At 35.8% G+C, this 17,174-nt stretch overlaps 2 protein-coding genes across 2 annotated transcripts; both read left to right on the top strand.

The window, feature by feature from the left end:
• The first annotated feature begins 9,160 nt into the window (after positions 1-9,160).
• On the top strand, positions 9,161-9,927 carry LOC138904999 (uncharacterized). Its single transcript, XM_070193501.1, has 2 exons — positions 9,161-9,189; positions 9,285-9,927. Exons 1-2 carry the CDS (start codon positions 9,161-9,163, stop codon positions 9,925-9,927), a joined length of 672 nt encoding a protein of 223 aa, XP_070049602.1.
• A 487-nt stretch (positions 9,928-10,414) lies between these two features.
• Positions 10,415-17,157, top strand: LOC138904998 (uncharacterized). The gene is made up of 5 exons (XM_070193500.1): positions 10,415-10,596; positions 14,643-14,992; positions 15,560-15,697; positions 16,017-16,250; positions 16,433-17,157. Exons 1-5 carry the CDS (start codon positions 10,415-10,417, stop codon positions 17,155-17,157), a joined length of 1,629 nt encoding a protein of 542 aa, XP_070049601.1.
• Positions 17,158-17,174: the final 17 nt, after the last annotated feature.

Genomic DNA, 17,174 nt, shown 5'->3' with positions numbered 1-17,174 from the left:
AAAATTATAAGTAAAACATGACATGTCATGACACGACATTCGTCATCGGTTCAATAGTTTCTTGGAAAACTTCTAACAGTTAGCTAATTTTGTTTTATGGTTTACAGACTTTGTTGATCCTACTGGAATGCTTTTGAAAAAGGGAAAGTGAAACAACCATTAACTGACATAATAAATCCACAAAATCCCACTCGGTTACGTAGTACACCCATAAAGAGTTGTGCACATATTTCATCGTCTCAGTCTCAGGCACAATATCCGAATTCTACGCAACAACAAGATCTGCGATTTGGTTTGTCGACTTCAGAAGTACATACAAATCTTCTTCTACCGGATTTAAATGGGCTACCATTATCGCAAGGTATTATTTGACTTAATTTTATTTCTATAACATGTATTTCATAAATACTTATTGCATATTATTATAACTTATTATTAGAATTTGAGGAAGTTAAACTTGTAGCCATTGTACAGGCCCTCTATATAGATAATATGGTTATAAAGTTATATACTTATACCTATTAAGCTTAAAAAATATGGAAAGAAAAAGACCTTTAAGTTTTTTTAAAGTTCACCTTTTATTATCAACATGCTTTTGTTATTAGTGTTCCTTTAGAAGGATAATCAAAAATATATTTCTCTTCTACATGAGTTTTCACTTTTAATAGCTTATATACGTCTGCCTTATCAAAAAATATCCTATGTACCTCTGTCATTTTTTCATATGTGATTTGGATGATATTACTTCCTCTGCGTACATTCAAAGCTCTTGCATATTATTTGTGTAAATGATCTATATTACATGCAAGAATGTTAAATAAGAAATTTGGAATATGTTATAGATCTTAACAAAAGTAATTTATGAATAAGATAAAAGAAATACCTTTTTAATCAACAAAGATGATTAAATATAGCTAACATTTGTAAACTGAAATTCTTTTGATAATTAGTTGTATAGGTAAATCATGATAATTTGTCGCTTTTATACTATCTTTAATAAGTTGCAAGCACAGATAAGCAACAATTCAACTCAGACCTTCAATTATTTTATACTCACCTTTGAGTATGGTTATTGGCTCTAGATATCGCTCTGATTAGTTTATTCATATTATATAGAGTAGTCTGTAGTAATTATATTTTATTGTTCTTAAATTCTTTTAATAAACTCAGGAACTAATGTTGATAGTCAACGCATTACAACCTTCCTTCTTTCCCGCTTTTTACACACTTTGCAGTTTGCACTATCAACATAGGAGTACATTTATAAAAAGAGAACACTTACTCGCATCACATCCCTTATTGCTTTGATAGTTTCCCTAACTTTTACCACTTTAACAGTTTGATGATTTTTTTATTTTTTTTGTGGTTACAGATTTTGTTGATCCTGCTGCTATCAGATGGAATGCTTTTGAAAAAGGGAAAACAAAACAACCATTAACAGATATAACAAATTTTTAACATTTCCAGTCGATTACGTAGTAAACCCATAAAGAGTTGTGGCCACATTTCATTATCCCAGTCTCATGTGCAATATCCAATTTCACTGCAAGAACAAGATTTGCCATATGATTTGTCTACTTTAGATGTGCACTCAAATCATCTTCTACCAGATTTAAATGAGCTATCATTATTGCAAGGTTATTGTTTCACTTAACTTTATATATATAACATGAGTTGCTGATAAATACAAATTGCATGTTATTAGAATTTAAGGATGTCAAACTTGTGTCCCTCTACGCCGACTCTCCACATAAATAATGAAGTTATAAAGTTATATACTCTAACCTCCTATGCATGACTCGCCAACAAAAGACTATTTAGCTTTTTTAAAGGTAAAACTTTTATTTGCTGCCTTTTATCTGTTTATTTTGTTAACTATATCTGTATGTTAAAATTTTGGAATTATGGTCATGTGTGGATTTTATTTTTGTCGTGCTACTTCAAAATAATTCATTAGTTTAAATGAACTCCTACTATTTCAAGGTAAGTATTTCAAAAAAACTTATACTTTTGCTTGATAAACATGAAATATAATCTATGCTAAATATTAATATTTTACTTTCCTTTTCAGAATTTGAAGATGTCAGTTTTGATGGTGATATGCCAGGTATGTCACTAGAAGAACACACCAACTCATAGTCATATATATAAAATTATTAATATTTAATTTCATGCATCAAGTCATATGCAATCAAGCCTACAAAATCATGATGAAAATGAAGATGAAGATATATGTTCCAAGGTATGTAAATAAAAACCCAACAATTATCGTTCATGTGAAAATGTATTAACAATTCCAACTATGTTATCTACCCAATTCTAATATTAATCATTATTATTTGCAGAGGATGATGTCGAAAACTGGACGATTTCCAATGAAGGTAAGTATGGTGTTTATTAAAATTACGTATACGATATAATTATACTATCTATATAACAAGTGTGTAACGACCCGACCGGTCGTTTTGAGTATTATAACCTCATTTTCCCATTTACTGTTCAAATTATACTATACAGTTGTTGTGTGAATTGCCCGGGTAAATGGTTTGGGTCCGGTGAGGTTTTGGAATGAATTGAAACACTTAGTTCCAAGGTTTAAAGCTAAAATTAAAATAGCGACCGGATATCGACTTATGTGTAAACGACCCCGGAATGAGTTTTGATGATTCCAATAGCTCCGTATGGTGATTTTGGAGTTAGGAGCGTTTCCGAAAAATTATTTGGAGGTCCATAGTGGAATTTGGCTTGAATTGCCGAAAGTTGAATTTTTGGGAAGTTTGACCGGAGGTTTGACTTTTTGATATTGGGGTCAGAATCCAATTCCGGAAATTTAAATAGGTCTGTAATGTAAAATGTGACTTGTGTGCAAAATTTGAGGTCAATCGGACGTGATTTGATAGGTTTCGGCGTCGTTTGTAGAATTTGGAAAGTTGAAAATTTATTAGGCTTGAATCTGTGTGTAGTTCGTATTTTTTAGGTTGTTAGGTATGATTTGAGGCCTCGAGTAGGTCCGTGTTATGTTATGGGACTTGTTGATATAGTTGGTTGAGCTCCCGGGGGCCTCGGGTGAGTTTCGGATGGTTAACAGATTGATTTTTGAATTTGGAAGACTGCTGGAACTGAAGCCTTCTGGTGTAATCGCACCTGCGGAAAAGCAGTCGCAGGTGCGAGCTCGCAAGTGCGAGCAGGGGTGCGCTGAAGCGAGGTGCGCAGGTGTGAAATCGCACCTGCGCGAGAAGGAGTGCAGATGCGGGCAGAGGGCTGTGAGGCATTGGTCGCAGGTGCGAGGGAAAATTCTGCACCTGCGTGAGCGCAGATATGGACGGATGCGCGCAGAAGCGAAAACTAGGCAGTCGAGTGAAGTCCGCAAATGTGACGTTTTGCTCGCACAAGCAGAGGCGCAGGTGCGCAAATCTTGTCCGCAGATGCGGAAATCGCTGGATCAGAACCTTAAATTCGAGGGTTTGATATTTTCACCCATTTTCGGATTTTGGAGCTCGGGTTGGGCGATTTTGGATAGAAAATTTTTCGTACAACTTGGGTAATGTTCTTAACTCCCTTGTGATTATATTCCATGAATTAATCTTCATTTTTGGTGTAAGATTATCGAATCTTCAAGAGAAATAGAAGAAAATTTTTATAATGTCACAAAATGAATTTTTCGAGTTTGAATACCAATTCGGAGTCAGAATAGAGTGAAATTAGTATGGTTGAACTTGTAATTGGATGGGTTGTTGTATTTTGTGAGTTTCGTCGGATTTCGAGATGTGGGCCCCACGGGTAATTTTTGGGGCATAATTTCGGATTTTGTGAAAAATATTAGTATTCGGATATGTAATTAATTCCTATAAATTGTGTGGACTTAATCAAATTAATTTTGACTTACGGATGTATAAATTAGCATTACGGTACTCACATGGTTGATAGACTGCTGATATTTAAATTTTGTCAAGTGGCACGGAAGAACTTTTAAAGTATTTCTCGTGGGATGATCGTGTATGAGAGAGGTGTTAGGCATTCAGGCGGTGGAGATGGAATCAAATATGGTGATTCGCGTGTTTTATGGATTTGGAGATTGGAAGTTCTCAGGAGCAGATTGTTTCATGGTTGTGGACTGTGAAGTTGTGGCCGGAGCTAGCCAGATGATAAAATGTATTATGATTCAGTCATTATGGATTTTCGGAGGGATTTTTATCTATTTGTGGGTAACCCGATTTGATTTGGGGGTCCATAGGTAGGCCCAATTAAGATGTGTACTCTACACCGAGCCGGAATGGTTGGCTCCGCACTGCTATTGTTGAGGGATGTGTCATTCGGTTGATGTTGAACTTATTCGTGTTCTGAAATGATATGTGAGTTACTCCTTTATGCTACAAGGATTTGTGATTCATTGGTTATGTGCACAGATGGTGCGGTTCTATTTGAACTTTATAGAGAAATTTGAGTGTGATGAGTATTTGGGTATTGCATGATCAATTGCGTAATGGTTATGTTCTTTCAGGTTTTGTGTGAAATTTTTGTCATTTGCCTCTCTGTGGTTATTGATTTTTGAGCGGGGTGGCTCGAAGTATATATTATGGACCAACGTTTGGATGGTGTCATGCATTGCAGCAGAGTTATATTAAGATATGAACCTTGTGTTAGAATCGGGTGATGGTTCTACGGTGTATGATGAATTTTCAGCGTTTTGTTGTGGCAGTACTTGTTAATCTGGCAGGGCAGTTCTCTCATTTGAGTCATTTTCCATGACTGGGTACATATGAATTGTTGCATATTGGTGCATGTATGGCACGGGTTGTGGCTCTGAGTTATATTGGTGTGGCATGTTTGTGAAATAGTTGTGTTTAGTAATATAAGGTCATTGGACCTAGAATGGATACTATCAGGTTTGATTTCGGTATATTCAGGAATATAATATTGAAAGTCAGCTCAGAAAGTGATTATGGTTCTGATTGGGGCGAGAGAGCTCCGTGACTTGTTGATCTGGTAAGTGGTCATAAAATTTTGCGTGTTTCTTTTATTATCAACAGTGTACGAAGGTTTTGGGATAAGATTTAGTTCGATATGGGTTTAATACTAGTATGTGGTTGGTTTTGGAGTAGTCACTATGATCAGGAATAGTGCTACGAGCATGCGAGTTGTGTAATATGTTAGGTGATTATGTCAGTAGTTATGGTGATGGTTATGGCTTGATACAGCTTGTTCAAACTCATACAGTGTGTAAATGTAAGATTCGTGTCTTGAAAGAAATTCTGAAGACTGGGAATTGAATTTCAAGGTTTTGGGGCTAAGGTTAAATTAAGGATTTTCAGTTGTATTGTGTTGTCAGGCCCATATGGAATAGGGTGACGTGGGTTCACCCCCGGCTACGTGTGTGGTAAGATGGAACAGCGATTTGATTGCTTGGAAACAATTTTTGGCACGTTCGAGGACGAACGCATGTTTAAGTGGGGGAGAATATAACGACCCGGCCGGTCGTTTTGAGTATTACAACACCGTTTCCCCATTTACTGCTCAAATTATACTATATAGTTGTTGTATGAATTGTCCGGATAAATAGTTTGGGTCCGGTGAGGTTTTGGAATGAATTGGAACACTTAATTTCAAGGTTTAAAGCTTAAGTTAAAATAGTGACCGGATATCGACTTATGTGTAAACAACCCCGGAATGGAGTTTTGATGCTTCCAATAGCTCCGTATGGTAATTTTGGACTTAGGAGCGTGTCCGAAAAATTATTTGGAAGTCCGTAGTAGAATTTGGCTAGAATTGCCGAAAGTTGAATTTTTGGAAAGTTTGACCGGGGATTTGACTTTTTGATATCCTGGTCGAAATTCGATTCCGAAAATTTGAATAAGTTTGTAATGTGAAATGTGACTTGTGTGCAAAATTTAAGGTCAATCGGACGTGATTTGATAGGTTTCGGCATCGTTTGTAGAATTTGAAAATTTATTAGGCTTGAATTTGTGTGTAGTTCGTATTTTTGAGGTTGTTAGGTATGATTTGAGGCCTCGATTAGGTCCGTGTTATGTTATGAGACTTGTTGATATAGTTGGTTGAGCTCCCAGGGGCCTCCGGTGAGTTTTGGATGGTTAACAGATTGATTTTTAAATTTGAAAGACTGTTGGAACTGAAGCCTTCTGGTGTAATAGCACCTGCAGAAAAGTAGTCGCAGGTGCGAGCTCGCAAGTGCGAGCAGGGGTGCACTGAAGCGAGGTGCGCAGGTGCGTAATCGCACTTGCGCGAGAAGGAGCGCAGATGCGGGTAGAGGGCTGTGAGGCATTGGTCGCAGGTGCGAGGGAAAATTCCGCACTTGCGTGAGCGCAGATGCGGACGGATGCGCGCAGAAGCGAAAACTGGGCAGGCGAGTGAAGTCCGCAAATGCGACGTTTTTCTCGCACAAGCAGAGGTGCAGGTGCGTAAGTCTTGTCCGAAGATGCGGAAATCGCTGGGTCAGAACCTTAAATTCGAGGGTTCGACATTTTCACCCATTTTCGGATTTTGGAGCTCGGGTTGGTCGATTTTGGAGAGAAAATTTTCCACACAACTTGGGGTAAGTGTTCTTAACTCCATTATGATTATATTCCATGAATTAATCTTCATTTTTGGTGTAAGATTATCGAATCTTCAAGAGTAATAGAAGGAAATTTTTATAATGTCACAAAATGAATTTTTCGAGTTTGAATACAGATTCGAAGTCGGAATAGAGTGAAATTAGTATGGTTGAACTTCTAATTGGATGGGTTGTTGTATTTTGTGAGTTTCGTCGGATTTCGAGATGTGGCCCCACATGTGATTTTTTGGGTGTAATTTCGAATTTTGTTGAAAATATTAGTATTCGGATATGTAATTAATTTTTATAAATTGTGTGGACTGAATCAAATTAATTGTGGTAGATTCGAGCCATTCGGGAGTTTATACGCGCATAATGGGATTTCTGGAGCATTGTTTAGCTTGATCGGCATTGGATTTGGCTTGTTCGAGGTAAGTAACTCTTCTAATCTTGGAGCTGAGGGTATGAACCCTGAATATATGTATTATGTAAATCGTTGGGAGGTGACGCACATGCTAGGTGGCGGGCGTGTGGGCGTGCATTATAGAAATTGTGACATAATTATTTCTGTGGAATTTTGTAGTTAAATAATCTTGGCATTTTCCATGCAGTTTTATGTGTTAAAGAAATTGAGCTGAAAAGCATATTAAAAATCATGTTGAGGCTATGTGCCAGTATTATTGGGACCCACATAGGTTATATTGCTGTGAATTATTTGTTTTACATTGAAAATTTATACTCAGTCATATTCATTTCATTGCATATCATATCTTAGTCTCTGTTCTTATTTATTGATACATCATATCATCCCTTTTGGGCTATTTTCATGACATTGTGAGCCCGAAAGGCTAGAGAGATTGATGACTGAGTGAGGCCGAAGGCCTGATTGTGAGGATTATTATATGTGTAATGTTGTACAATATGAGAAAAATACATCTCTATGCCTGTATGTCATGTGTGCATGACAATGCGATGCAACTCAGTGATAAAATCATAAACAGTCCCTCGGGCAGAACATCACTCATATACAGCCCCTCGGGCAAACCTCACAGTCACTCGTGCCTCTCGGGCATACCTCACAGTCACTCATGCCACTTGGGCAAATCTCACAATTACTCATGCCACTCGGGCATACCTCACAATCACTCATGCCTCCCAATCACTCAGCACTCGGCACTCAGAACTCGGCACTCGCACTTAGTAGGTACCTACGCTACTGGGGGTGTGTACAGACTCCGGAGGGGCTCCTTCAGCCCAAGCGCTATAATCTGCACGGACAACTCACGTGTTGCACGGACAACTCACGTGCTATAATAATAAAGTATGTTGAGATTTCTCACACATTTTGACAGATGGACATAGTGATGCAATTGTTTTTACAACGGTTATCTGGAAGGAAAAATGAAACATCTAATTTATTAACAAAAAGATTTTGGGAGAAATTTATTGTTTTCAAACTATTCATATTTTTGGCAACTTCGGCAAACGATTTGGGTTTTCACCGATGTATTTGAAAGGAAGAACTATTATTTTTCAAATCATGATTTGGCTGAGTATTTTATCTCTGAGTTACTTCTGGTATTATTTGCGTTATGTTATTATGGACTGTTGTGGACTATTGGTTATGGACCCGACCTTGGTGGAAGCTCATCACTATTTTCAACCTACGGCTAGGTTTGTTACTTACTCAGTACATGGGATCGGTTGTACTGATACTATACTTCTGCACATTGCGTGCAGATGTTGGCTGTTGTTGTTGATGTGCTCGATGGTTGCGGGATTTGAAGATGTACCTGTGTTCCTGTTGTAGCTGCCTTTTATTCATGTTAGCCTTAGATTTATAAAAGCTCTGTTTATGTACTATCCAAACAGACTATGTATTCATTTCATTTCCGCTTTGTATACTCTATTCTTAGAAGCTCGTGATTTATACTACCAGTTCTTGGGGATTGTATAAGATTAAGACCTTTATTTACTTAAATTACGTTAATAATTATTATTAAAATTGGATAGTTGGTAATTGGCTTACCTAACGGGTTGGGTTAGGTGCCATCACGACTAGTTGGATTTTGGGTCGTGACAAAGTGAAGTGAATTTAACTCTATATTTTGCTCTAACAATATCAGATTACTGGGATATTAGAGATGCTACATATGAATGTGATTATTGTGGGGCATATTTTTGGTATGAGGAAAGAATTGAGAAGAAGTATAAGAATAAAAAACCAGTATTCAGTTTGTGTTGTGGTCACGGAAAGATCAAGGTGCCAAATGCAAAGGAGCCTCCTTCGATTTTAAAGGAATTATTGTTTGGATCAGGTTAATATATAAATTCATTTAATAAAATGAAACAACACTAAAATTGTACGTATATCTAAATTCTATTTTCATGAAGGTGCAAAAAGTAAACATTTCAGAGAGAATATTCGAACATATAATTCTATGTTTTCATTTACATCAATGGGAGGAAAGATTGATGTCTCTGTCAACCAAAATAAGGGGCCGAGAACATTCAGATTATCTGGGCAAAATTATCATTAGATTGGAAGCTTATTGCCTCCATACGGATCTATCCCAAAATTTGCACAATTATATATCTATGATACGGAAAATGGTGGACAATAGAATTCAGGCTATCAGGTTATTATTAATCAATTGCTTAATAATATTATTTTAAGAATTAATTTTATAACAGACATACCTTATTAGTTGAATTCAATTTTTAATTTTCACAGTCATGGTGAAAGTGATAATCAACTTCATGCTGAAATTGTGAATGATCTGAAGCAAATGCTTGATGAACACAATGTTCTGGCAAAGTCATTTAGAATGTTAAGAGATCGATTTCAAGTAGATCGAAGCTCAAATATTAGACTCAGATTAATAGGGAAAAGAGGCTGTGATGGAAGAAGATACAACTTGCCAACAGTTTCAGAGGTAGATGCTTTGGTGGTTGGCGATTTTGAACAAACAACGTCTGACAGAGATATCATAGTTGAAAGCCAATCTGGACAACTACAAAGGATAAATGAACTAAATGGTGCATACTTAGGTTTGCAATATCCGTTACTATTTCCATATGGTGAAGACGGATACCGAGAAGATATTCCGTTAAATGAAAAGGATGAATCGACTGGTGGAAGGAAATGTGTTAGCACGCGTGAATACTTATCATACAAAATTCAAGAAAGGAAGCATGAACTCCCAACAATTGTATCGTTTAGAATGTTATTTCAGCAATTTTTGGTAGATGGATATACAATGATGGAATCTTTTCGATTAAGGTTTATTAGGCTTCATCAAAAACAGCTGAGAGCCCACTTTTACAAAGGGTTAGAAGATGTTGTTTTGCATGGAGATATTGAACCTTCTTCTTAAGGACAAAGAGTTACACTCTCTTCCAGCTTCACGGGGGGGGGGGGGGGGGGCACACATTACATGTTGTAAAATTATCAAGATGCCAAGGCAATATGCAAATGGGCAGGATACCCTGATCTCTTCATCACATTTACTTGCAACCCAAAATGTCCTGAGATTACTAGATTTGTGACGAGTAGGGGATTATCTCCAGAAGATCATCCAGACATTTTAACAAGGGTTTTCAAAGTAAAATTTGATCACATGATAAAGGACCTACAGGTGTAATGATTATGTTCTATAACAATTATTACATTTTTATCTTAAGTTATTATAAGCTAATATAAAAAAAATCTTTACTAATATAATTAATTATTTTATATGCAGTGATTTATACAGTTGAATTCCAAAAGCGGGGCTTGCCTCATGCACATATTTTGCTTTTCTGCGTAATAAATACCCAAATATCGCAGATCCTTATTATTATAATGCCGTTACAAATTTTATGATGCATGGCCCTTGTGGTTCTGCTAGAAAATCTTCTCCTTGCATGCAGAATAGAAGATGTACAAAGCACTTTCCAAAAATGTTTGTGGCATCAACCACAATTGATGAAGAATGGTATCCTATTTATAGAAGAAGGGATAATGGTAGAACCGCAAGGAGAGTAGGTATTGAGTTGGATAACAGGTATGTAGTACCGCATAATAGATTTTTATTATTGAAGTATAGCACACATATTAATGTAGAATGGTACAATCAATCACGATCCATTAAATACTTATTTAAGTATGTTAATAAAGGAAATGATCGTGTCACCGCAGCTTTTTCTCAAAGTGTAAATAAGGAAGACTCATCGGCTGTTGATGAAATAAATATACTGTGATTGCCGATACATATCTCCATACGAAGCTGTAACGACCTGACTTATCGTTTTAAGAATTAACGCCTCGTTCAACGAATTAATATCCCGGACAACTTCATAATATGTATTATGACTCACGGATGTGGTCGTGTTTGATTTTCGGAAGATTCGGAATTTAATTTAAAGAAAAATTCTCATTTTGAAGCTTAAATGGAAAGAATTGACCGGAGAGTTGACTTTTGAGCAAACGACCTTGGAATAGAATTTTGATGATGTCAATAGCTTCATATGATGATTTCGGACTTAGGCGTATGTTCGAATTTGGATTTGGAAGTCCGTAGGACAATTCGACACATTTTGGCAAAAGTTAGAAAATATAAGATTTTGGGAAAAGTCCGACCGAAGCGTGAATTTTTGATAACGAGGTCGGATTTCGATTCCGAAAATGGGAATAGCTTCGTTATATCAATTATAACTTGTGTGTAAAATTTGAAGTCATTCCGAATTGATTTGATGTGTTTCGGCACAAGATATAGAAATTTGAAAGTTCAAAGTTCATAGATTTTGATTTGAGGTATGATTCGTCGTTTTGGTGATGTTTGATGTGATTTAAGAATTTGACTATATTCGTATGATGTTTTAGGACTTGATAGTATATTTGGTTGAGGTCCTGGAGGGGGGAGGAGGGGCTCGGGGGAGTTCGGATGCCTAACAGATCGAATTTGGATTTGGAGGAAGAATTGAAGAAGTTGGGCATTTGGTATGATCGCACTTGCGCAAAAAAGGGCAGCAGGTGCGAGCTCGCAGAGCGAGGAATTAGTCGCGAAATTGGAAAATGCATGGGTTGGCCTGGCACAGCGGGTGCGAAAAATTATGCCGCGGGTGCGAAGAATTTTACCGCGGGTGTGAAGCCACATGTGCGAAGAATTTTACCGCGGGTGCGAAGCCGCAGGTGCGAAGAAATCACCGCGGGTGCGAAAACCCCTGGGCAATATAAAAACAGAGGGGTTCCGAGTTTTTGCCATTTTTGGGCATTTCAAGCTCGGGTTGGGCGCTTTTTGAGCAAGGTTTTCACAGGAAAAGTTGAGGTAAGTCCCTTGTGATTATTTTTACTCCATAATATTGGATTATCATCGAATAATCCTATTAGATTACATATTTTTGAAGTGTAAATCGGGGGTTTGAACTTAGAGATTTGAAAACAAAAATTTAAGATTTGGAGGTCGAGTTGTTATTGGAATTCGATAAAATTGGTATGGTTGTGTTCGGATTTCATGAAAATTATGTCGGGTTCCGAGGTGACTTTTGTTGACTTTTTGAAATAAAGTTAAGTCGACGTATTATTATCCGAAATAATTTCTGACAAATTTTAATGGAGTTATACAATTAATTTGGATAGATTTTAGCTGTCCGGAGGTCAATTCAAGCAAGAAAGCTATTTTGGAATATCGGCCTAACTTCAAAAAGGTAAGTGTCTTGCTTAACCTCGAGTGGGGGAATTACCCCTTAGGCATTGAGTCTTATGTGTCATTTGTGAAATGTGAAAAACCGTGTACGTAGGGTGACGAGTACGTACTCGGGCTTATACATGCAAAATTCATTGAATTAAAGTCTTAAGCGTTATTGTGTAGTAAATTGGAAAATTATGGAAAATTATTAAATCATCTGTTTGCCATGCCTATATCCTTATTGTTGAATTTATTTTTATATGATAATTTGATGTGATTGTTACTTGAAATATCTATGAAATTTTGTGAGTATTGTTGGTTTAATATTTCTTGAAAATTAATTCCAATATGAATTTTCTTATGCAAATAATTAATATAAGCGAGCTTAAGAATAAGTGTCAATATAATTATCTAAATTTGCATTAATGAAGGTTTTTCTTTATACTGAGTAATTTCTATCTCTATTGATTGCTTTTCGGTGTTATATACATTGTGCGGAGCCTTGGGCTATTTGTTGTGAAATTAATTAATTTTTGTTATATCTTTGGAATTTGATTGTGGCCATTGGGCAAATTGTGATATGAATTGATTTTATTATGTTACCATGTTAATTTTTCGTGTAAATTGTTGTATTGTGTGAGTTATTATTTTGGGGAGATAAGGATGGCATTTCACTGTTGATATTATGTGGGATAAAGATGGCATTTCACTGTTGTTGTGTTTGTTAGAATATTGTCTGGGCAAAGCGATAAGGGTGGCTATAGGAGCGATAAGGATGGCAATAAGGGTGACTATTGATATTGTCTGGGTGGAGCGATAAGGGTGGCTATAAGAGTGATAAGGGTGGCAATAGGAGCGATAATGATGGCTATTGTCAGGGACGATATGTGATGATGTGGGGTTGTGGGGTTGATGATTTTCATGTGATGTTGTGATATTCTTGTGTTTATTTTTTATACCTTGTGCAATTTTTCTTGTTATTGGTAAATTGATAACAATCTAATTTATGTTGAAATTGAGAGCCTGTGGCTATTGCCAGGCAGATTATAAAATGAAATGTGGTCACGAGGTGCCGTAAGTAAATAATGAGGATATTGGCACGTGAATTTTCCGTGCAGTTGTGATATGAATTGTGGGCACGAGGTACTGTGATTAAATGATAATGATATTTGGTACGTGAATTGTCCGTGCAGTTGTGATATGAAATGAGGGCACGAGGTGCCGGAAAAATATGATGATTTAATTATGGGCACGAGGTGCCGTGAAAATATGAAAAATGGGTTGAGACCCGTGTTTACAAAAAATATGGAAATGGGCTGAGACCCGTATTTTTATGATTATGAAACGAGGTATCACGTGGTGACTTTTTAATTGAAAGAATTATATTCAAAATATTTATTTGAAAGGATTTTTATGTAGAATGTATTATATGAAAGAATTATATTTGAAAGGTAATTATTTGAGAAAATTATATTTGAAAGAATTATATATGAAAGACATTTATTTGAAGGATTTGATTTATTGTGTGTAATTGTATTTATTAATTGTTGAGCGATATTAATGGTATTCTTGTTGTCTGCTGTGCATATTACTGGTTGTTTTATGTTTCCCTTATTGTTATCTGCTTCCTATTATTTTGTATATTATATTGCACATGCTATTAGACTAGTGAGTGTCTTGACTGTACCTCGTCTCTACTCCACTGAGATTAGTCTTGATACTTACTGGGTACCGACCGTGGTGTACTCATACTACACTTCTGTATATTTTTGTGCAGAGCCAAGTATTGGAGTTATTGGACTTGAGAAGAGTTAAAGCGGGATCGTAAGGATTCAAGGTAGAGCTGCTTGGTCGTCGCAGTCCCTTGGAGTCTTTTTATTTCATTGTACTGTTAATTTTTTATCAAACAGTATTGTATATTCGGTCCTCGTGATCATTCCATGTATTCAGTTAGAGTTTGTGACTCAGTACTACCAGTCTTGGAAAGTTGTAATATTTATTCCGCTGTTAGTTTTGGTTACTTATTTAATTAAAAAAAATGGCTCCAAAAATGTAATTGAAATCGGCTTACCTAGTCTTAGAGACTAGGTGCCATCACGGCGCCTGTGGTGGGATTTTTGGGTCGTGACAGAAGTTTCTTGGAGAATTTTTAAATTCCTACTACACCATAGAGAACCGTCTGTAGAAAGGCTATCATTTCATCTACCAAATAATCAAAATGTCATATTTTCGGATGATAATCCAATTGATGCAGTTGTCAATAGACCAACAGTAAATGAATCTATGTTTTTAAGTTGGTTTGAGGCAAATAAGATATTTCCTGAAGCAAGAGAATTAACTTATGCAGAATTTTCTCTCAAGTTTGTGTGGAAAAAGAAATTGAAAAGATGAGAAAAAAGACAAACATCTGCATTTTCTATTAGGAGAATCTTCTTTGTTCCACCTGGATCTGGCGAGCAATATTACCTTAGATTGTTGTTAAATGTCATTAAAGGTCCAAAGTCCTATGAGGAACTCAGAAAAATCAACGGTTGTGATCATAAGACTTTTAGAGATGCATGTTATGCTTTGGGTTTATTAGATGATGACAAAGAATATGTGGATGCTATAATAGAAGCAAGTAATTGGGGAATGACATCATATCTTACGCAATTATTTGCTATGTTACTTTTATCAAATTCAATGTCACGTCCAGAAAGTGTTTGGCAAGCAACATGGCATTTACTATCAGAAGATATCCTTCACGCAGAAAGAACGATGTTGGATAACCCAGGTACTTAAAATAGTACTTTCAATTTCGAGTTATTGTATGATATTTCATAATTATGAATGATTTGCTTGACTTTATGTTGTAATTTAATTTTTTAGTAGGTCATTCAAAGTAATCTGATTGTACAATGCTTGACATTTTCCCCCTTCAATTCCTGCAAAATGCATCAAAGAACTTGAGGTTCCAGCAAATTATGTTTAGTTATGTTTGTCTTTTTGATATAGTGTTGACTTTAGATCATAAGAATAATATTGGTATGAATTAATGCATTTACCATAATATTTTCTAAATACCCCCAATAAAACTCGCTTTCTGGTAACATTGGGTATAAGAAATGCATATTCACTTCAAGGTTTGCAGTCTTTCTAAATAAAATGAACTGGATAGTTTGGACTATCTTAATGCTTCAAATTCGCTGATAATAAAAATGGCCTTCATATTCATATAAATCACCATTTTGCGTTTTATCAATCCATTAATCTTATTATTCATTTCATGTAGCTACACTAACTTGTAAGATTTAATTGAAATTGTATTTAATTTTTAAATTTTTATTTTTGGTTTTTTCAGAATTTGACCTATCAGATGATGAGTTGAAAAATCGTTATTTGAAAAAGTTGGAAAACTTCTTAAAAGGTTGTGGAAGAAATTTTCAGGATTTTCCAACAATGCCAACGCCTGTTTATAAAGAAGAAGAAGTTGACATCAGTAACAGATTAATTCGAGATGAATTGTAGATGCGCTTTGGCAGAGGAACATGAAGAGTTAGTAAAGAATTTGACAGATGAGCAAAATTGTATTTATAAAAAAATAATAACAGTTGTGAATGAAGACAAAGGTGAATTTTTCTTTTTATATTGTTTTGGAGGAACAGGCAAGACTTTTATTTGGAGGACTCTTTCTTCTGCCATAAGATCTAAAGGAGATATTGTGTTAACTGTTGCATCTAGCGGGATTACATCTCTTTTGTTACCAAGTGGTCGAACAGCTCATTCATGATTTGTAATTTCACTCAATCTTACTGAAGATTCAACATGTAATATCAAGCAAGGTTCTCTGTTAGCAAATTTGATTGTCAAGGCAAAGTTGATTATTTGGGATGAGGCACCCATGATGCATAGATATTGTTTTGAAGCTCTTGATAGAACTCTAAGAGATATTTTAAGATTCAAAGATGCATCCAACTTAGAACGACCATTTGGAGGTAAAACAGTTGTTCTTGGTGGTGACTTCAGACAAATATTACCTGTCATTCCAAAAGGTACTAGGCAAGATATTGTTAATGCTTCTCTCAATTCTTCTTATTTATGGTCTCATTGTCAACACTTAACGCTAACAAAGAATATGAAATTGTAAAGTATTGAAATAGGGCCCCAGATGCAAGAGTTGAAAGTTTTTTAGATTGGATTTTGAAAATTGGTGATGGTATGATTGATAATTCAGTTGATGGCAATGAAAAAGTCGAAATACCAGATGATCTTCTGATAAAAGATTTTGTTGATCCAATATCTGCTATTGTGGAAAGTACATATCCCGATTTTATCAATTATTGCAACGATATAGGATACCTCCAACAAAGAGCCATTCTTGCTCCAACTCTTGATATGGTAGAATCAATCAACGAATATATGATTTCACTCAATCATAGTCCTGAGAAATCATATTTGAGTTCCGATATAATTTGCAGCTGTGATCAAACTTATTCAGCATTGGAACATGTACACACACCAGAATTTTTGAACACTATTAAATGTTCTGGAGTTTCAAATCATGCTCTTACTCTAAAGGTAGGTGTTCACCAATCAGCAGGATTGTGTAATGGAACAAGGTTGATCATAACTAAACTTGGAAATCAAGTTATTGAAACCAAGGTTTTATCAGGACATATAGCTGGACAGAAAGTATTTATTCCAAGAATTATATTGACTCCATCTGATGCTAGAATTCCATTTAAGTACCAACGAAGACAATTTCCAATCACTGTATCATTGTCTCACGTGAGATTATTTTTGAAGAAATCTGTGTTTACACACGGACAGTTATATGTTGCTCTTTCCGGGGTGACAACTAGAAAGGGATTAAAAATTTTGGTTTATGATGATGATGGACAAATAACTACTGAAGCTACAAATGTAGTATTTAAAGAAGTTTTTCCAAATTTATTCTGACAATTGTTGAGGTGGTA

The sequence above is a fragment of the Nicotiana tomentosiformis genome, chromosome 2 (assembly GCF_000390325.3).
Source record: "Nicotiana tomentosiformis chromosome 2, ASM39032v3, whole genome shotgun sequence".
In the NCBI taxonomy this organism is placed as follows: Eukaryota; Viridiplantae; Streptophyta; class Magnoliopsida; order Solanales; family Solanaceae; genus Nicotiana; species Nicotiana tomentosiformis.
The sequence above is the reverse complement of the archived record's forward strand: the minus strand, read 5'-3'. Positions and strand labels throughout refer to the sequence as shown.

Bases quoted from the DNA above. Each gene is read 5' to 3' on its own strand.
- LOC138904998 (XM_070193500.1), top strand. From the start codon at position 10,415: ATGCATGGCCCTTGTGGTTCTGCTAGAAAATCTTCTCCTTGCATGCAG. The intron at 10,597-14,642 runs GTATGTAGTACC...ATTTTCTATTAG, and splicing joins GGTATTGAGTTGGATAACAG to GAGAATCTTCTTTGTTCCAC. The intron at 14,993-15,559 runs GTACTTAAAATA...TGGTTTTTTCAG, and splicing joins AACGATGTTGGATAACCCAG to AATTTGACCTATCAGATGAT.
- LOC138904999 (XM_070193501.1), top strand. From the start codon at position 9,161: ATGGTGGACAATAGAATTCAGGCTATCAG. The intron at 9,190-9,284 runs GTTATTATTAAT...TAATTTTCACAG, and splicing joins AATAGAATTCAGGCTATCAG to TCATGGTGAAAGTGATAATC.